Genomic DNA, 20040 nt, shown 5'->3' with positions numbered 1-20040 from the left:
ACCTGCTGGTTACCTCGTGAGGCGCCTCAGGTCTGTGCGTCTTGTAAAGGCCGATGTCGGAGTTTAAGTCTGAACCTTACCCAAAAACAGGGCAGGGAGAGCTCTTACGATGTGATTTTATTTTATTTATTTATGTATTTACTTTTGAGTCGGAGCCTTGCTCTGCCGCCCAGGTTGGAGTGTGGTGGCGTGGTCTCGGCTCACTGCAGCCTCCTCCCGGGTTCAAGGGATTTTCCTGCCTCAGCCTCCCGAGTAGCTGGAACCACAGGCCCCCGCCACCACGCCTGGCTAATTTTTATATTTTTGGTAGAGACGAGGTTTCGCCATATTGGCCAGCCTGGTCTCGAACTCCTGACCTCAAGTGATCCGCCCGCCTCTGCCTCCCACAGTGCTGGGATTACAGGCGTGAGCCACCGCGCCTGGCCTCCCCCAAGCTCTTAATGTTGCTTCCTGAGTTCTTGGTAACTGGGGAAATCTCCCTATTTTTTTTATTTTTATTTTTTTGAGACGGAGTCTCGCTCTGTCGCCCAGGATGGAGTGCAGTGGCGCAATCTTGGCTCACTGCAAGCCCCACCTCCTGGGTTCATGCCATTATCCTGCGAGCCTCAGCCTCTGGAGTAGCTGGGACTACAGGCGCCCACCACTACGCCTGGCTAATTTTTTGTGTTTTTAGTTGAGACTGGGTTTCACTGTGTTAGCCAGGATGGTCTTGATCACGTGACCTCGTGATCTGCCTCCTTTGGCCTCCCAAAATGCTGGAATTACAGGCGTAAGCCGCCGCACCTTTTTTTTTTTTTTTTTTTTTTTGAGAAAAAGTCTTGCTGTGTCACCCAGGCTGGAGTGCAGTGGCACAATTTTGGGTAACTGCAGCCTCCGCCTCCTGGGTACAAGTGATTCTCCTGCCTCATCCTCCTGAGTAGCTGAGATTAGAGGCGTGCGACACCACAACTGGCTAACTTTTGTATTTTTAGTAGCGACAGGGTTTTGCCATGTTGGCCAGGCTGGTCTTGAACTCCTGACCTAAAGTGATCTGCCCACCAGCCTCCCAAAGTGCTGGACTTATAGGCATGAGCCACCATGCCCGGCCAAAAATCTCCATTTTACCCTTCCTTTGTGCAATCTGTGAGTACCCAAATACAGCCACTCATGTCAAACGCTAACAAAATCGACCGGAGGCCACAAGGAGGGGGCGGCCTCGCACTTGCACTTCTAATAGGAGCTGCCACAAAGGCCTTTCCCAGCCAGAACTTTGGGTTAAGCCACCTCTGTGAAGACCCTCTCTGCTAGCAACAGCCAGCCCCACCGGTGAACAAAGGCCACCACCGCAACAAGCTCCTGTAGCCACTGATCTTTGTGTCAGAACAGCTTACGTGGACTTTCCGCCTGCAGAAGCTTGCCCTTGCCCCAGCCCCTCAGATGAGCCTGTGGACGGACCCTGGATTGCAATCCTTTGCTGTTTGCAAACAGCCTCTTGTTTTTGAGAATTGGTTTCTCTTGCTCATTTTAGGTTGCTAGAAACTGGTGTAGGCAGTAAGATGCCAACCTTGATCATTTCAGTAGCATGAACACCAGAGTTACACAAGGAAGAAAACAAAGCAGTCCATATTTAACATTTATTTTACTTTGCTGAGCAACACAGACAGCTACTACCACGCCTGCTTAGTTTAGACAAAAATAACCAGGAGGCACCCACAGGATGAGTTACACAGTATCAACTTGTCACCATGGCAGAATTAAGTGACTCGCTAATTAACAGAACCGTTTGCTAGAAAGCACTAATCTAGTTATATAAATACTGTAATAGGTCACATACAAAACACTATGAACATTTTGTATGATGTACTTTTAGTTCTCCATAGTTTTGTTTGGTATAAAGGAAATATAATTTGGCTGTGACGTAGACTGTTGATGTGATTTTCAAGTTTTCCCGTATGGGGGAAGTTGCCCTGACTGGCCCTTTTCAAAGTGGAGCCTCCAACACCACGTTGGCAGGTTCAGACTCTGTGAACAGTCTAAATGAGCAAGTCAGCTGAATGCCACTTTCAGATGAAAGTGAAATGAAATGGAAAACAAAAAAGGACTGCCAGGTGGAAGTTTCCAATCGCGTTTTCGTTGAGCGAGGATCCAGCAGCCATCAAACTCAAACATAGGGGCCCGCAGGGAAACTGGAGGAAATACTTAAGCGACAGCAAAGCTGAAGGTTTCTGTGCTCTGAGGGATCTGAGAGTGGATGTCCCACTCCTGTATCCTCAGCCAGACAGAGAACTAGCCAGATTCATTAGGGAAGCTGGGATGCTCTCATTCTATAAAGTAAGGCCCCAGCAGGGCACGTACATACATTGGGAAAGAACCCCTTAGGACCATGTTGGTCAAAGGCAAGAGAGAGAATTCTATTTCCATCTGGAATGTCATTCTTGTTTACTTCTTCCAACAGGGAAATACTTCCAGGCCTTAGAAAGGACATCCTTTGGACACATGTAAAAAGCTATCTTGTTCGCCTGTTATTCCCACTGACCCGTCTGAGTGATCACCCAGGAGCGCGGTGGCAGCAAGCTGAGCTCACCGGATTTGGGACAAGGATTTTAAAGGCAGCTACAAAGCGGAGCTCTATTTGCTGATGATAGTCTCTGTTCAGCTCTTTAAAATGACATGTGACTCACCATGGTAATTTTTCTCAAATTAAAGACACATTTTGGGTTGTGCAACAGTGTTCTCATCTCTCCAGGCAGGCGGATTATTTTAATGTTGTTATACAGGGAATTGGGACTCTCGGATTTTCTTTTTTAACCTTTTTATGCCATTCAGTAGGGGAAGTTTCCTTGAAAGTTAGCTGCAAATCTCTTAAGTATCAATGTAAGGAAGCAGATGACCCAATTCGGGAGGTGGTTCAAGTGTTCTGTTTGTTTACAAAGGCACAGACCACGACCATGGACACACCCAGTGGAAGTAACCACACCCGGTGCGTTTCTGGAAGCACATCCGTGACAGTTCAACAAGAACTTACTATTCGAGAAAAGTATTACACAAAGTTATTTAAAAAAAATGTCTGTACAGTCGTTAACATGGCCAAGCCAGGCCTTGGGTTTTGCCTCTTGGTGCCCGGCTGTGCCGGGAATGCCATGAAGACCAGTGGCTGGAAACTGACTTGGGCATGGAGAGGAGACTGAGGGAGATGGAGGGGACAGCACAACTGAGCAAGGGCACAGTGCTGGCCGCCTCATGGGCTCCAGGCTCCTTCTGCCAGCATGAGGAAGAGGCCCCAGAGCAGCGTTACACAGGAAATCACCCTATTTGCTAATCCTTTGGAAAAACATTTGTTTCTGGTCCACAAACAGAAAATCGAAGCAGGATGGAAGCTCCTTGTGAGGGTGGAGGGGAGTACACCAGAGGATGTGCGGCTGGAAATTCCAAGGTGCTCAGAACCAGGCGCCTGCACCTCTCCTTATACCAGACCAGAATCTTCAAAGAGGCCAGTGGGAAGCCTGGCAGCCACATTCTCGATGGGGAGGTAGACAAGGCCACCCTGGGGGTTGTTTTCAAGCTGGTCCTCACAAATCAACAACCCCCCGCCACCTCCAGGGCATTTTCTAATAGTGTTTGTTTTTGAGACGGCATCTCGCCCTGTTGCCAGGCTGGGGTGCAATGGCACGATCTTGGCTCACTGCAACCTCCACCTCCGGGGTTCAAACAATTCTCCTGCCTCAGCCTCCTGAGTAGCTGGGATTACAGGCACCCACCATCACACCCATCTAATTTTTGTATTTTTACAAAATACAAGGTTTCATCATGTTGGCCAGGCTGGTCTCAAACTCCTGACCTTGTGATCCGCCAGCTGCAGCCTCCCAAACTGCTGGGATTAGAGGCGTGAGCCATCGCACCCTGTCTTCTATTAGTTTTTGAGGAAAGCAGAAAAAGAGAAATGGAAACGCGGAGAAAGTCACGTGACAAAACATCTTCGCAGCGCAGTGAGCACACACACGGCCTGTCCTCCAGACACAGGTCAGCTGTTTTATACAAGCAGCTGAAGCAGGTGTAGTAGTGCACGCCTATATTCCCAACACTACGGGAGGCTGAGTGGGAAGGATTGCTTGAGCCGAAGAGTTCAAGACCAGCCTGGGCAACAAAGTGAGAGCCCAGCTCAACAAAAAAATAGCCAGGCATGGTGGCACGTGCCTGTGGTTTCAGGCACGTGGGAGGCTGAGGTGGGAGGATCACTTGCGCCCAGGAAGTTGAGGCTGCAGTGAGCCAAGATCATGCCACTGTACTCCAACCTGGGTGACAGACAGAACAAGACTGTCTCAAAAAAATAAAAAGGTTACTTGTGGGTTAAAAAGCCTCATTTCGGTCCATCATCATGGCAGACTTTTTCAAGTAGGTAGAAGTTAATGAGTCAGAATTATTGCTCTGTTTCTGAACGATTCTATCTTCAGGAGGGGCTATTTTTGTATTTCCCAGGTGAGAAGCCAAATGGAAAACCAGTGAAGTGACCATGGGTGCCAAAGGCCTAAAGAGCAGGTAGGGAAATGAGACTCGGGACCACTGGAGCCCCACGCTGCCTCTGACAAGCCCTGGAGCTCTGGATCTCAAAGGCTGGCTGACAATAGGCTGCACCGGGCATGGGAATCCGCCAGCTGCGAGATTGGGGGTAAAGAGCTCAGACACGGTCAGAAGCCTCTGCCTAACACACGGCTCCAGTAGCCTCTTCAGGCCTCCTGCGCCCTCGGGGGTGCGTGACACAGGAGGATGAGTTGAGCTGGCTGGTGGCCCCAGCGTGCAGTACTACAGTCCCTTGGGGACAGTGGGACGGGGTGGGCGCCTGACACACACCACGCGCCCCAGAAACATTCAGTGTGGACGTTTCCTTTTTCAGCAAGGATGGCGCCCAGCTAAACGCCACGTAACCCAAACCATCAACACTGCAGCGTCTTGCCCAAGGCTCACGTGGGGAACCGACAGGTGCTGGATGATGAGATTAGGAACAGTGGGCTCTGAGGGAGGACAGACAGGCTCACCCCATGGGGACCTCAGAACAGCCTGCCTGATACTCAGAGTCCAAAAAAGAAAAGGAATGTACACATCTCCTCCCAAGTTATACACGAGAGGTTTGTCGTCAACCTCAGGACTGGAAATCACCACAGGTAGGAGGCTGGGCAAGGGGGCTTGGCCTGTCATCCCAGCACTGTGGGAGGCCGGGCGTGGGGGCTCAGCCTGTAATCCTAGCACTGTGGGAGGCCGGGTGTGGGGGCTCAGCCTGTAATCCCAGCACTGTGGGAGGCCGGGCGCCATGGCTCATGCCTGTAATCCCAGCACTGTGGGCAGCCGAGGCGGGCGGATCACGAGGTTAGGAGTTCGAGACCATCCTGGCTAACACGGTGAAATCCTATCTCTATTAAAAATACAAAAAAATAGCTGGGTGTGGTGGTGGGCGCCTGTAATCCCAGCTACTTGGAAGGCTGAGGCAGGACAATAGCTTGAACACGGGAGGAGGAGGCTGCAGTGAGCTGAGATCTCACCACTCACTGCATTCCAGCCTGGGTGACAGAGCGAGACTCCGTCTCAAAAAAAAAAAAAAAAGAATAAGAACATCTCCCACACACTCACAGTGCCTTTGTAGACCCAGGGAAAGCAATCCCTTGAGATCATTTGTTGGGTGAAAAAGGGTACCAAATACCAACATTAGGACTGTGCAAAAAAAGGGTGACGGGAAATACCCTTTGCAAACTTTCCATAATGTGTACTTAATTCACTGCTCTTATAAAATGAAATTAAATAAAACAAAAAAATACTACTGAAAAATAATTGGGCAACATGCAGTGGCTCACACCTGTAATCCTAGCACTCTGGGAGGCCGAGGTAGGCGGATCACCTGAGGTCAGGAGTTCGAGACCAGCCTGGCCAAGATGATGAAACGCTGTCTCCACTAAAAATACAAAAATTAGCTGGGCGTGGTGGCGGGCATCTGTAATCCCAGCTTCTCGGAAGACTGAGGCAGGAAAATGTCTTGAACCTGGGAGGTGGGGTTGCAGTGAGCCAAGATCATGCCACTGCACTCCAGCCTGGGCAACAGCATGAGACTCTGGCTCAAAAAAAAAAAAATAATTGGGCTGGGTGTGGTGGCTCATAATTGCAGTCCCAGCACTTTGGGAGGCCAAAGATGGGTGGATCACTTGAGGCCAGGAGTTCAAGACCAGCCTGGACAACATAGCAAAATCCCATCTCTCAAAAAAATAAAAATAAAAAAATAAAAAAACAAAAAACACAAATTAGCCCAGCGTGGTGGTGGACACCTGTAGTCCCAGCTACTCAGGAGGCTGAGGCGAGAGGATCACTTGAGCCAGGGAGGTGGAGGTTGCAGTGAGCTGAGATGGCACCACCACAGTCCAGCCTGGGTCACAGAGCAAGACTCTGTCTCAAAAAAAAAAACAAAAAAAAGTTTTATTTTTTTCTCAGCCACTGCTAACAATCAGTAATGTTCACTAAAACACTAGGCTTCAGGAGCATTTGGAAATAATTCCTGACCCCACAAAGAAACATGCTGGTGAGAGACAGTGACCAAGCCCAGGAGACCACCATGAGTTCCAGAAAAACTCAGAGAGAGCGGCCACTTTTCCTGTCTCGGAAACACCTTCTATTCAGGATGCAGGAAGCATGGGGCAGGGCAGCGCCATGGACAAAGCGACTTGGTGCGGGGCCTGCGGGGCCTGCGGGGCCTGCGGGACCCGCGGGTGAGAGAAGCGCGAGCTCCAGCTCCTCAGCTGTGGAACGCTGCGTGCATGGTGCACAGCTACCAGCTCGGATGGGTATTTGAGAATTTACCTCACTGACTTGGAGCAGACGGAAAGCAGAGAAGAGGGAGAGCTACACCTGACTGTCCCCCATCCCCGCCAGCCCCAACGTCTGCTTTTCACTTCATGTTTGGGGACAATTCCACCTCCTGACAGATCAGAAGTTTCAGAAAAAAGGTCCGCTGATTTCCGCAATAGGATATGAGGTGGCCAGCTGCTGATGCCAGCCGCGTGGACTGCTACACCTGCTGGTAACATAACCTCGTTCCTTTGTATTTGCCACCAAAAACTCTCCAGTCTTTTTTTTTTTTTTTGAGATGGAGTCTCACTCTGTAGCCCAAGCTGGAATACAGTGGCGCAATCTCGGCTCACTGCAACACCCGCCTCCCGGGCTAAAGTGATTCTGATGCCTCAGCCTCCCAAGCAGCTGGGACTACAGGTGCATTTCACCAGGCCTGGCTAATTTTTTGTGTTTTAGTAAAGATGGGGTTTCACCATGTTGCCCAGGGTGGTCTCGAACTCCTGAGATCCGGCAATCTGCCCGCCTTGACCTCCAGTCCACCTGGCTAGTCTCCAGTCTTTAAATTGCACCTTTGGCTGGGTGCGGTGGCTTGCACCTGTAATCCCAACACATTGGGAGGCTGAGGCGGGCGGATCGCCTGAGGTCAGGAGTTTGAGACCAGCCTGGCCAACATGGTGAAACCCTGTCTCCACTAAAAATACAAAAATTAGCTGGGCATGGTGGCATGCGCCTGTAATCCCAGCTACTTGGGAGGCTGAGGCAGGAGAATCACTTCAACCGGGGAGGCGGAGGTTGCAGTGAGCCGAGATCACACCACGGAAATCCAGCTCTGGGTGACTGAGCAAGACTATGTTTCGGGAAAAATAAAATACACAGGCCGGGCGCGGTGGCTCACGCCTGTAATCCCAGCACTTTGGGAAGCCGAGGTGGGCAGATCACAAGGTCAGGAGATCGAGACCATCCTGGCTAACACGGTGAAACCCCGTCTCTACTAAAAAACACACAAAAAACTTAGCTGGGCGCGGTGGCGGGCGCCTGTAGTCCCAGCTACTCCGGAGGCTGAGGCAGGAGAATGCTGTGAACTTGGGAGGCGGAGCTTGCAGTGAGCCGAGACTGTGATACTGAACTCCAGCCTGGGCCAAAGAGTGAGATTCTGTCTCAAAAAAATAAATAAATAAAATAAAATACATAAATAAATTACAACTTCATTCAATCTGTCCAGTTACAGAAGTGGAAAGAAGCTGAAGGATCCTCCCCCGTTTCTAGAGCTGCGCTGCACGGCACAGGAACCAGTGGCCACAGGTGTCTGTTCAAGTTCAAACTGACGACAATCAGCTTGAATTCCGAATCTGGTTCTTGTTATATTCTCCACATTTCAAGTGCTCAGGAGCCGTATGTAGCCAGTGGCTCCTGCACTGGACAGCCCAGAAGAAACCATTCCATTCCTGCAGACAAGACCAGTTGAAGCACCCTGCTATTCTAGACAGAAAAGCACTCAATATCAAAAACCTTCAAACGCAAAGACTTCTAGTGGAGATTTCCCTAAATACCTATTTCACACAGTTTACGGTTTATTTTACGGTTTATCTTTTTTTTTTTCTTTTTTGAGAAGGAGCCTCGCTCCCATCCCCCAGGCTGGAGTGCAGTGGCGAGATCTCGACTCACTGTAACCTCCGGCTCCCGGATTCAAGTGATTCTCCTGCCTCAGCCTCCCGCGTAGCTGGGATTACAGGTGCCCAGCATCACACCTGGCTAATTTTTGTATTTTTAGTAGAGATGGGGTTTCACCATGTTGGCCAGGCTGGTCTTGAACTCCTGACCTCAAGTGATCCACTTGCCTTGTCCTCCCAAGTGCTGGGATCACAGGCATGAGCCACTGGGCCCGGCCTATCATTTGCAGTTCAAACAGCATGGGTATAAAATAGCCTAGTAATTACAGTGCATAGCCACAGTCATCTCCGTGGAAGAGAATCACATGTGTCCCTTATAAAAATACCTAGATTTCTAGTCTCCTTTGTAAACAACCTGGACACACTCAACTCTTGGGAAGTCCCTCTGCTCACCTGAAAGTCATTGGGGAGATTTTCCCCATGAGGGCGTAGGCCGTGACACTCTGAAGGTGGAACAGGACTCCGTCTGTCAGAAGCAGCAGCACCACGTCCTGGTTGTAGCTGAAGCTCTTCCTGCTCCTCCCGATCACTGGGACGTCCTATGTGGCAAACAAAAGGATACTCTATTGGTTTCCATTTTCCATTTACTAATCATCCACCAAAAACACCCAGCGCCACTCCTGCCCAGAAACTGGGTAAAGCTGCTGCCACTGAGGACAGCCCTGAAAATGCCTCGAGGGGACAGCTGAACTGTGCACTCATCCATTTTCTGTTTTTTTTTTTTTGTTTTTATTTTTTGCACTAATTTTCACCATGCAGATGCAAATGGACAACAAGCACATGAAAGAGGCTGAACATCACCATCATCAGGAAAATGCAACAGAAAACCCAATGAGGGAACACGCGTGGCCAGCCTGGCCAACATGGTGAAACCTCGTCTCTCCTAAAAACATAAAAACTAGCCAGGCGTGGTGGTGGGCGCCTCTAATCCCACCTACTCGGGAGGCTGAGGCAGGACAATCACTTAAACCCGGAGGCAGAGGTTGCAGTGAGTCCAGATCACGCCACTGTACTCCAGCCTGGGCAACAAGAGACTTCGCTGGGCTGCCAGAGGCTCCGGAAGCTGGGTGCCTCAGGCCCTGGCAGCTCCGTCACTCTCCAATGCCTCCCCCACAAGACTTCTTTTTGCTAAATGGTATCAAGATTTTTTCATTGTTGTCAGCAAGAGAGTTGGTTTTCTAACATCTCATCTGCCATGGCTGCAGGTCACATCGACGTTTTAAACTTGCTGGAAATAAACGGCTCCTTCCTTGCATGGCTCGATGCGCAAGAAGGTTCCTCTGTGTCATTTTGTTTACGATTTTTAGGATTCTTTTTAAAGCCGGACACGGCGGCTGACGGCTGTAATCCCACCACTTTAGGAGGCCGAGGCAGGAGGATCACTTGAAGTAAGTTCAGGACCAGCATGGGCAACATAGCGAGACCCCATCTCTATAAAAAACACGAAAATGAGGCCGGGGGTGCTCATACACGCACTGAGGGTTGGCCCTGCTGTTCTCAGCTTCTCAGGTTCTTCTGGAGCTGGAGATGAACTCGGACCTCAAGGCTCAGCTCAGGGAGCTGATTATTACAGCAGCCAGGGAAACTGAAGTTGGTGGTGGTCAGAAAGTTATCACAGGCAAGTGCAGCAGCTCACGCCTGGAATCCCAGCACTGTGGGAGGCTGAGGCAGGCAGATCACGAGGTCAGGAGCTCGAGACCTGCGTGGCCAACACGGTGAAACCCCGTCTCTACTAAAAATACAAAAATTAGCTGGGTGTGGTGGCACGTGCCTGTAATCCCAGCTACTCAGGAGGCTGAAGCAGGAGAATCGCTTGAACCCGGAAGGCAGAGGCTGCAGTGAGCCAAGATCATGCCATTGCACTCCAGCCTGGGCAACAGAGCGAGACTCCATCTCAAAAAAAAGAGGGCTGGCTGTGGTGGCTAACACCTGTAATCCCAGCACTTTGGGAGGCCGAGGCAGACGGATCAATGAGGTCAGGAGATCGAGACCATCCTGGCTAACATGGTGAAACCCAGTCTCTACTAAAAATACAAAAAATTAGCCGGACGTGGTGGTGGGCACCTGTAGTCCCAGCTACTCAGGAGGCTGAAGCAGGAGAACGGCGAGAACCCGGGCAATGGAGCTTGCAGTGAGCCGAGATCACACCACTGCACTCCAGCCCAGGCGAGAGAGCGAGACTCCGTCTCAAAAAAAAAAAAAGAAAAGAAAAAGTTATCATAATCTTTCTTCCTGTTCTGCCACTGAAATCATTCCAGAACATCCAAGTCTGGCTAGTACGTGAATTGGAGAAAAAGTTCACTGGTAAGTATGTTGTCTTATTGCTTAGAGGAAAATTCTGCCTAAACCAACTCAAAAAAGGTGTACAAAAAATAAGCAAAAGCGTCCCAGGATCCACGCTCTGACAGCTGCGCACGTCACAATCCTCGAGGACTCGGTCTTCCCAGGTGAAACTGTGGGCAGGAGAATCCGCGTGAAATGGACACAGCAGCTCACAAGGGTTCATTCGGACAAAGCCCAGCAGAACAACGTGGAACGCAAGGTCCAAACGTTTTCTGGTATCGATAAGAAGCTCACAGCCAAGGCTGTTAATTCTGAATCCCCAGAGTTCCAAGTTTCAATTGTTAAGAAAAATGACTAATGTATATTCACGGTGAAAAAACAAAAAAACACACAGAATACAAAAATTAGCCGGGCATGGTGGCACATGCCTGAGGTCCCAGCTACCCAACAGGCTGAGGTGGGAGGATCGCCTAAGCCTGGGCGGCCGAGGTTGCAGTGAGTCGTGACCTCGCCACTGCACTGCAGCTTGGGCGACAGAGCAAGACCCTGTCTCAAAAACATAAACAAAAACAAAAACGGAGTTGACTTTTAGGCTTTGATTTTGTTATAATCACCTAAACGTGCGTGCGGGTCTCAAGTGCACGTGGGGCAAGCCCAACCCCACCCTGGACCCTCGGCCTCCTCCCGTCCCCAAAGGCAGACAGACACTTCCCTCGGCCTTAAGATCTTGTCGTTTCTTAAATAAGCGAACATGTGTGCACCCCCCCACTCCGTGCAAGATGCCGCGCTCTGTGGGCGCCTCTGCCCCTCGCTGGTTTTCATGCAGCCACACTGGGTATGCGACATGGGGCCGATGTGTCGCTGGAAATCGCCTGTGAGTCATTAAGAGGTGGGAGAGGCAGGAGCCTGGGTTGCAGCTGAGGTCAGGGGCTGGGGCCCAGGAGAGGCCTGTGGTGGCGGGTGCTGGGGAGGCTGTGGGGTGCTGGCACAGGCGGGCCCACGGACCAGGAGCCACGGCCGCCAGTGTGATGCTGGCCAAAGGCGGCCCCCGCCCGTCCTCTTCGGATGAGTGATTGGCACCTGCAGTAATCTTGCTTGCCAGGAATCTGCCCAGTCCCCACCTGTCTCCCCACCCAGTTAGGGTCACGAGGCACAAACCTGCCCTGACCTCCGCATGCCAGTGTGAGAACACCTGGCAGACGCCAGGCTCCAAGACACGTGCGCACACGTGACCGTGGGGAAAACGTTTCAGGGGAGAAGTGAAGGCACTGCCAGTGTGGGCACCGCTCTGAGTGGTCCTCGCGGCAGAGCCCCATGGGAGGCGGCAGAGACGGGCACCACGGATGGAGACCCCGGATAGTGGGATGCAGGCGGTGGGGCGGGGCCCGGGGGCCTCACCTGTGTACTCCCCCAGAATCATCCGAGACATGATCACCGTGAAGATGGGGGCGGAGCTCTTCACCGTCTCAGCAAACGAAACCGCCACATTTTTCAGGCTGACCAAACCCAAAACCACAGTTGCAAACCTAAAAATGAGCCAAAAGCACCATCACCTTAGAACGAGTCTATCTGCCTGCACCCACCGGGCAGGCTCTCCAAGGGGCTCGCCCGGTCGGTGGGCACGTCGGCCCCTCTCCACCGACCTCCTCATCACCAACATGGTGCCTGGACCCACTTCTGTGACGCTTTAGGTCGAGCCCCCAGGACATGGCACTGCGTCCAATGTGAAGTGACTTCTGCCACCCCTTGAAAACGCCCCAGAGACAAGGAGGCACTCTGTCCTGAGACCACCAGCCCGGAAAGAAGCTGACTGAACACACGTGGCAGTGAGAGCCACGAAGCCACATTCATTTGGTGTCCTGAAATCTGGACAGCCCTGGCGCTTTTAGAAAGTCTGCACTGAAAACTCACCAGCCAGCAGAGTCCCCGCTCTAGTAACGAGAGAGGGACTTTACATTTAAAAAAAAAGAGACACTCAACCAAAACCAGGAGATTCTTTACCTCATCAGACCCACAAACAGCATCGTCATAAGGAAGTTGGGTGGGTAGGAAAGCCGGGCCTTGTGCTGATATAAACAGCAAGGAACGAGGGTTTTCACACACCCGATAACCGTGGTGGACAGCATCTGCACCGCGCCTGCGGGAGGGAGGGGGCCAAAGACAAGAGGGAGAATCACCCCTCCCGTGCCTGCAGCGGGCTCCACCCCCGGGCTCCCATCCTGACCTGGACTCCCCGGGCCCTCCCGGGTGGTTGCTGGCTGCTCCCTGTGGGGTGGCAGGCGGCCGGCTTCCACCCTGCCCGAGCCGTCGCCTACCTAGCATGCTGGGCTCGCCTCCCAGCAGGGACAGGATGTACTTGTTGAGGAAGAGCGTGCAGAAGCTGAAGAAGAACCACAGCGTGAGGTAGAGCAGCGCCCGCGAGCTCCACACACCCAAGTCTGACTCGATGACCGTGGTCTCCGTGATGGTGACGGTCAGTACGTTCTCATCTGCGCCGCCGTCGCTCTTGGCAAAAACAATCTTCTCACTTCGGTGACCAAACAGAGAGCCCCAGCTGAGAGGCGACCTGCCTTTCGGCTTCTCTTCAGAGCCAGGAACGAGCTCTTCCAGTGCCGGGGTTTTCACCGAGGATGACATGCTGAAGCCACAGCCACGAACAATTTTACCTCCAGGCTGGGCAGCATGTGTCACCGTGACCACCCGGGGGTGGGGACGCAGCAGGGACTCCGGGCGCCAGGAACGAGGCCACCAGGGCCTCTCCCAGGCAAAGCGCAGAAGCAGATACTAAAACATTAAGAAAAGGAAACACATCACCCGTTTTGAACATTTCATGTCCTCAAAAGTTTCAACCACCAATTTAAAATCACTTTGAAAATGCAATTGGGCCGGGCGCGGTGGCTCACACCTGTAATCCCAGCACTCTGGGAGGCCGAGGCGGGTGGATCACTTGAGGTCGGGAGCTCGAGACCAGCCTGACTAACATGGTGAAACCCTGTTTCTACTAAAAATACAAAAATTAACCAGGTGTGGTGGTATGCACCTGTAATCCCAGCTACTCGGGAGACTGAGGCAGGAGAATTGCTTGAACCCAGGAGGCGGAGGTTGCAGTGAGCCAAGACTGCGCCGCTGCACTACAGCCTGGGCGACAGGGCAAGACCCTGTCTCAAGAAAAAAAAAGGCCAGACTTGGCTCACGCCTGTAATCCCAACACTTTGGGAGGCTGAGGTGGGCGGATCACCTGAGGTTGAGAGTTCCAGATCAGCCTGACCAACATGGAGAAACCCCATCTCTACTAAAAATACAAAATTAGCCAGGCATGGTGGTGCATCCCTTTAACTCCAGCTGCTCAGGAGGCTGAGGCAGGAGAATGACTTGAACAGGGGAGGCAGAGGTTGTGGTAAGCCAAGATCGTGCCACTGCACTCCAGCCTGGGCAACAAGAGCAAAACTGTGTCTCAAAAAAAAAAAAAAAAAGAAAGAAAGAAAAAAAAATATATATATATATACACATATCACAAAGTGAAATGAACAGCCACAACCTGGGAAAAGATACTGGCAACAGACAAAGGATTAATAACCAGAAAGTATAAAGAATTCCTACAAACCAATTAGAAAAACAGGCAAAAAAAAAGAAACGTTGGCAGGGCATGGTGGCTCATGCTTGTAATCCCAGCACTTTGGGAGGCCAAGGCAGGCAGATCACCTGAGGTCAGGAGTTTGAGACCAGCCTGGCCAACATGATGAAACCCCGTCTCTACTAAAAATACAAAAATTAGCCAGGCATGGTGTGAGGCGCCTGTGATCTCAGCCACTCAGGAGGCTGAGGCAGTAGAATCGCTTGAACCTGGGAGGCGGAGGTTGCAGTGAGCCGAGACTGCACCTGCTCCAGCCTGGGTGACACAGCAAGACTCCGTCTCAAAAAGAAAAGAAAAAAAAAAAAAAACGTATTTCACAGACAAGAATTTTTTTGGAGAAGGAGTTTCACTCCTGTCGCCCAGGCTGGAGTGCAGTGGTGAGATCTCAGCTCACCGCAACTTCCACCTCCCAGGTTCAAGCGATTCACAGACAACTTCTAAAAGGCAAATAAGAACCAGGAAGGGTGCATGCTCCTTCTCTACTGCCCTGTAACAGTCATTCCACACTTACCACCTCAAAACAACAAATGCTTTTGATGTCGGCCCCTGTGGGGCAGGAATCTGCAGGAAGCTTAGCCGGGCACCTCTGGCTTAAGGTCCCTCCTGAAGCTGCAGTCACACCACGGACCAGGGCTGTGACCTCATCCGAAGGCTCAACTGGGGCTGGGGTCCACCTCTGAGCTCACTCAGGTGGACGCTGGCTGGGTTCAGTTCCTTGCTGGCTATAGGTGGAAAGGGCCCTGACCAGTTTCTCCACAAGACGCCCCACAGCCTGACAGCAGCTTTCATCCAGCAAGCTCCTCAGGGAGTGGGAGAGAGCAGCCAGGACAGGAGCCCAGGCCTTTCTGAACCGCATCTCAGAAATGACATCCTTCCCTTCTGCTGTCTGGGCACAACTCCCGGGGTGGAGCCCAAGGACTAGAAGGAAAAGAAAACCTAGATTTAAAATGGGATAAAGCCATAGGAGCTGCTCGTCGCACCACAGGAATCTCAACGCCGGGTTACTGACAAAGCGTCACTTTGCACCTCGTCCAACTGTGCAGACCTCTCCTAGCCAGGCCCCTGGTCAGGAATCCGTGCCGCTGGTCAGGAAGTCCAGGTGGGTTCAAGCGGCCGGCAGGGAATTTCAGGCAAAATGTGTCCCAAATCTTCAAACCATGCCCCGGAACTCAGACCTCCCCCTGGGAGTTCGTCCCAAGGAAACCACCTGGCAGAGGGCTCAGGAGGGACGCCCTGTGCACCCCCCGCCCGCCCAGGTGACCCGCTGCGCCCTACACATCTTCACCACGAAACATCTGTTATCGATGTGGACGAAGCGCAGCCTGGACTCCCACATCCGCTCACTTTCGTTCTGCCCTCCGTTTTACGATTTGCCTACTTTGCAAATGCGTGAGTGGAGTGGAAAGCCTTGCTACTCCTGCCTCAGCGACCCCTTCTAAAATACGGCCTCGTTTGGCCTGAAAATGTGATTTGCAGGCTTCCTGAGCAAAGTAGATTTCACTCCAAAAAAAAAAAAGAAAAAGGCACCGAACGGGGCTCGGCTGTCGGGAGTTTTGCTTTTGTTTTTTGCGTGTTTTTGTGTGTGTGTGTGTTTGTTGTTGTTTTTGCGGCCACGCACACCGCGTTCCCGGGCTTCAGGGCGTGGGGGTTGCCGTGGACTCCCGGACGTGAAAACGCTTAAAGCCAGCCCAGAAAACTCCACCAGCGTTTTCCGCGCACAGCGCCAGCCATAGGAAAGGAACCCCAGGAGCGAATCCGGGCAGGGAAACCCCGGACGCCCGCACACTCAGCATCAGTACCGGCACCCATCACCCAGGACCGAGTACCGACCACGCAGCACCGACCTCGCAGCACCCAGCACCGATCACCGAGCAGAGCACCCCGCACGCAGAACCCACCGACAGCCTGATGCAGTCTCCGCCGCAGGCATAGCGCTAGGCCCCGAGCTCAGGCGCCCCGGTCTACGCCCCGGCGCCTTCACAACAAAGGGACGCTGGCGGGCGGGGCCTGAGAGGCGCGCGGTGGAGGGGCCGGGCGCGAGGCCGCGGAAGGAGCTCGGAGCTCGGCACTGGGGAGTGGCACAGGGCTGGCGGATCCAGGTAGGCTTCACCGGACGCCCGCGGGACCGGAAATGACGCGCAGAACCCGGCATCGGGCTCCTGGCTGCCCCGCGGGCGCCGCTCCTCAGTGCCCCGAGCCGCGGAGCCGGGGAAACGCGCCGCGGCCCACAACGCCCCCGCGGCTGCCCGTTGGTTCCACCCGGGCCGTTCTACTCCAGGCAGACGGGAGGAAAAACACGGCGCGCTCCGCGCCCCCTCCCTCGTTGGTTCCGCTCGGGCCCTTCCACTGCAGGCCGACGGGGGTGGAAACACGGAGTTTTTTTTTTTTTTTTTTTTTTTTAAGGTCGAGGGTAACACGGGGCTTTTCAGTGCCCCTCCGCGGCCGCCTGGTGGTCCAGCGCGGGCCGTTCCACTGCACCCACATGGGGAGGGACACGGCGCGCCGAGTGCTCCCTGCGGCCGCACGTTGGTTCCGCCCGGGCCGTTCCACTGCAGGCAGAGGGAGAGGAAGACGGTGCGCGTAGTGCACCCCCGCGGCCCGTTGGTTCCGCCGGGGCCGTTCCACTGAAGGCAGACGTGGGGGGAAACCGGCGCTCCCCCACCCCCCGCGGCCGCCCGTTGGTTCCGCCCGGGTTGTTCCACCAGCGGCACTTCAGGGCGGGATCAGCCAGTCTGTGCAGGCAGCGGCCTCTAAGCCCCGGAGCGTTTACTGCCCAGGTTTGGATTCAAGGAATAAGAAATCCACCGAATAGGCTTAACTTAGAACACACAAAGGCGCCTCCTGGCGAAAGTCGCCACGCTCTGCCCAGCCTGAGGGAAAGCTGCTCTGGCGGCTGGGCCCGGAGCTGCGGGGGGCGGGGCCGCCCCGCCGGATGAGGCCTCGCCTCAGGGCGCTGATTGGCTTGTGGCGCGCTCCGGGGCGGGGCCTTCGCATCCAGGCTGGCGTCCGGGCTGCTGGGGGACGTCCCGAGCAGACACCCGCGGGCGCACCTGCGGCCCCGAGGACCCCCGATTCCAGAGCTTCGTCCAGCGTTTTCCTAGCGTTACTTTCCCAGATAATTTTCAGGAAGGAAGTTACGGCTGGAGGGCTCTTTAGAGATTACTTTTGGGCCGGGCACGGTGGCTCACGCCTGTAATCCCAACACTTTGGGAGGCCGAAGCCGGCGCATCACGAGGTCTGGAGCTTGAGACCAGCCTGGTATGGCCAACGTGGTAAAACCTCGTCTCTACTAAAAATAGAAAAATTGTCCCGGCGTGGTGGCGGGCGCCTGTAATCCCAGCTACTCCGGAGGCTGAGGAAGGAGGATCACCTGAACCCGGGAGGCGGAGGTTGCAGTGAGCCGAGATGGCGCCACTGCACTCCAGCCTGGGCGACAGAGCGAGACTCCCTCTCAAAAGAAAAAAGAAAAGATTACTTTCGGCCGGGCGAGGTGGCTCACGTCTGTAATCCCAGCATTTTGAGAGGCTGAGGCGGGCGGATCGCCTGAGGTCAGGAGTTCGAGACCAGCCTGGCCAACATAGTGAACCCCACCCCCCCATGTCTACTAAAAATACAAACAAAATTAACCGGGCCTCGTGGCGCGTGCCTGTAGTCCCAGCTACTCGGGAGGCTGAGGCAGGACAATCGCTTGAACCTTGGAGTCGAAGGTTGCAGTGAGGCGAGATAGCGCCGCTGCTCTCCAGCCTGGGCGACAGTGAGAGACTCCATCTCATAAATAAATAAATATTACTTTTACGTTTTGTTAAACTTTCACTTGTTTTTGTTTCCATTGTGTGAAGCTTCGGGAGGCTGATGGCAGCCTCCTTCCCCAGGCTTCCCCGTGGCGCCCGCAGCCGGGTTGGGCCAGAGGCTGGGACTGTTTCCTCCCGCGGGGTCTTTGGTGGGGATGTCCCCAGAGGAGTGGGGCAGGAGGAGAGGCGCGGAGCGCCCCCGGGAGCCGGTCAGAGCTCAGCGATGGTGTCTGTGGTCCCAACCACTCGGGAGGCTGAGGTGGGAGGATGGCTTGAGCCTGGGAGGTCGAGGCTGCAGTGAGCTAGAATCTCACCACCACACTCCAGCCTGGGGGACAGAGTGAGACCCTTGTCCCCCCCCCCCCCAAAAAAAAGACCAGGTGCGGTGGCTCACGCCTGTAATCCCAGCACTTTGGGTGGCCGAGGCGGGCGGATCACGAGGTCAGGGGACTGAGACCATCCTGACTAACACGGTGAAACCCTGTCTCTACAAAAAATACGAAAAAAAATTAGCCGGGCATGGTGGCGCATGCCTGTAACCCCAGCTACTTGGGAGGCTGAGGCAGGAGAATCGCTTGAACTCAGGAGGCAGAGCTTGCAGTTAGCCAAGATTGGGCCACTGCACTCCAGCCTGGCGACAGAGTGAGACTCCGTCAAAAAAAAGAAAAAAAAAAAAAGGAAGAAAGAAAATTATAAAACGAAGTGAAATTAACGCAGTGGAGTGCCATCTGCCTGGTGCCTGCGTTCACTATCCACATGGAGTTCATAAATTTGAGAGCAGTTTACAAAGTAGATTCTCCTACTTTCCAGGAAACCCGGAAATGTCTGGTGATTTGCCCACCAGTCTTGGCTGTTGTGGTCAGCAGAGCCTCTGTAGTATCCAAATGATTTCAAAAGCAGATTTATGAAAAGTACTCCTTTTTTTTTTTTTTTTGAGATGGAGTTTCGCTCTCATTACCCAGGTTGGAGTGCAGTGGCACGATCTCAGCTCACTGCAACCTCTGCCTCCCGGGTTCAAGTGATTCTCCTGCCTCAGCCTCCTGAGTAGCTGGGATTACAGACGTGCGCCATCACACCCAGCTTATTTTTATATTTTTAGTAGAGACAGGGTTTTGCCATGTTGGCCAAGATGTTCTCCATCTCCTGACCTTGTGATCCGCCCGCCTTAGCCTCCCGAAGTGCTGGGATTACAGGCGTGAGCCACCCCATGCCCAGCCTTTTTTTTTTTTTTTTGAGATGGAGTCTCACTCTGTCGCCCAGGCTGGAGTGCAGTGGCACGATCTCGGCTCGCTGCAACCTCCACCTCCTGGGTTCAAGCGATTCTCTGCCTCAGCCTCCCAAGGAGTTGGGATTACAGGCACCCGCCACCACGCCCAGCTAATTGTTTTGTATTTTTAGTAGAGACGGGGTTTCACCGTGTTAGCCAGGATGCTCTTGAACTCCTGACCTCATGATCCACCCACCTTGGCCTCCCAAAGTGTTGGGATTACAGGCGTGAGTCACCGTGCCTGGCCTCTCAAAATTTTTATAGCAAAGCCTTACATTTCATGAGGAACCATGAATTTTATTTTATTTTTGAGATGGGGGATCTCGCTACTTTGCCCAGGCTGGGCTCAAACTCAGGACTCTCTGGCCTCAGCCTCCCGGGTAGCTGGGTCTGCAGGTGGCCGTCACCGTGCTGGGCCTGGGGTGTGCCTATTAATGATTTTGGAATAGTGTCTGGGAAGCCTGCGTGCCTTCCTCTCTTCCTCTCCCCAGAAGGACCTCCCACCTCGTCCTCCCAAAGTGTTGGGATTACAGGCGTGAGCCACTCTGCCCCACTTCTCTTTGCTATTTTGCCTGGGAGTGGTGTATT

General features: G+C 53.2%; 1 protein-coding gene and 1 pseudogene across 18 annotated transcripts; both read right to left on the bottom strand.

Annotated features, from left to right (window-relative positions):
• Positions 1 to 1599: 1599 nt before the first annotated feature.
• LOC100446404 (uncharacterized) lies at positions 1600 to 4255 on the bottom strand (annotated as a pseudogene).
• Positions 1600 to 18200, bottom strand: SLC35E2A (solute carrier family 35 member E2A). Of its 18 annotated transcripts, none has more exons than XM_063716207.1 (7): positions 16239 to 18200; positions 14906 to 15312; positions 13076 to 13544; positions 12762 to 12897; positions 12159 to 12286; positions 8871 to 9016; positions 1600 to 5555 (listed from the first exon to the last, which is right to left on the bottom strand). In XM_063716207.1, exons 3-7 carry the CDS (start codon positions 13395 to 13397, stop codon positions 5517 to 5519), a joined length of 771 nt encoding a protein of 256 aa, XP_063572277.1. In that variant the 5' UTR covers positions 13398 to 13544; positions 14906 to 15312; positions 16239 to 18200; the 3' UTR covers positions 1600 to 5516. The 18 variants fall into 18 exon arrangements, 17 of the variants coding, with proteins under 17 accessions (XP_063572277.1, XP_063572271.1, XP_054413827.1 ...); XM_063716201.1 differs by having other exon boundaries at positions 16293 to 18200; XR_008526284.2 differs by lacking the exons at positions 1600 to 5555; positions 14906 to 15312 and adding exons at positions 6606 to 7147; positions 7622 to 7960 and having other exon boundaries at positions 16293 to 18200.
• Between the last annotated feature and the right edge of the window lie 1840 nt (positions 18201 to 20040).

Source organism: Pongo abelii, chromosome 1 (genome assembly GCF_028885655.2).
Source record: "Pongo abelii isolate AG06213 chromosome 1, NHGRI_mPonAbe1-v2.0_pri, whole genome shotgun sequence".
Classification (NCBI taxonomy): Eukaryota; Metazoa; Chordata; class Mammalia; order Primates; family Hominidae; genus Pongo; species Pongo abelii.
The sequence above is the reverse complement of the archived record's forward strand: the minus strand, read 5'-3'. Positions and strand labels throughout refer to the sequence as shown.

Bases quoted from the DNA above. Each gene is read 5' to 3' on its own strand.
- SLC35E2A (XM_054557852.2), bottom strand. From the start codon at position 13,397: ATGTCATCCTCGGTGAAAACCCCGGCACTGGAAGAGCTCGTTCCTGGC. The intron at 12,898-13,075 runs GTAGGCGACGGC...TCCCTCCCGCAG, and splicing joins AGGCGAGCCCAGCATGCTAG to GCGCGGTGCAGATGCTGTCC. The intron at 9,017-12,158 runs GTGAGGCCCCCG...TTTGCCACATAG, and splicing joins GATTCTGGGGGAGTACACAG to GACGTCCCAGTGATCGGGAG.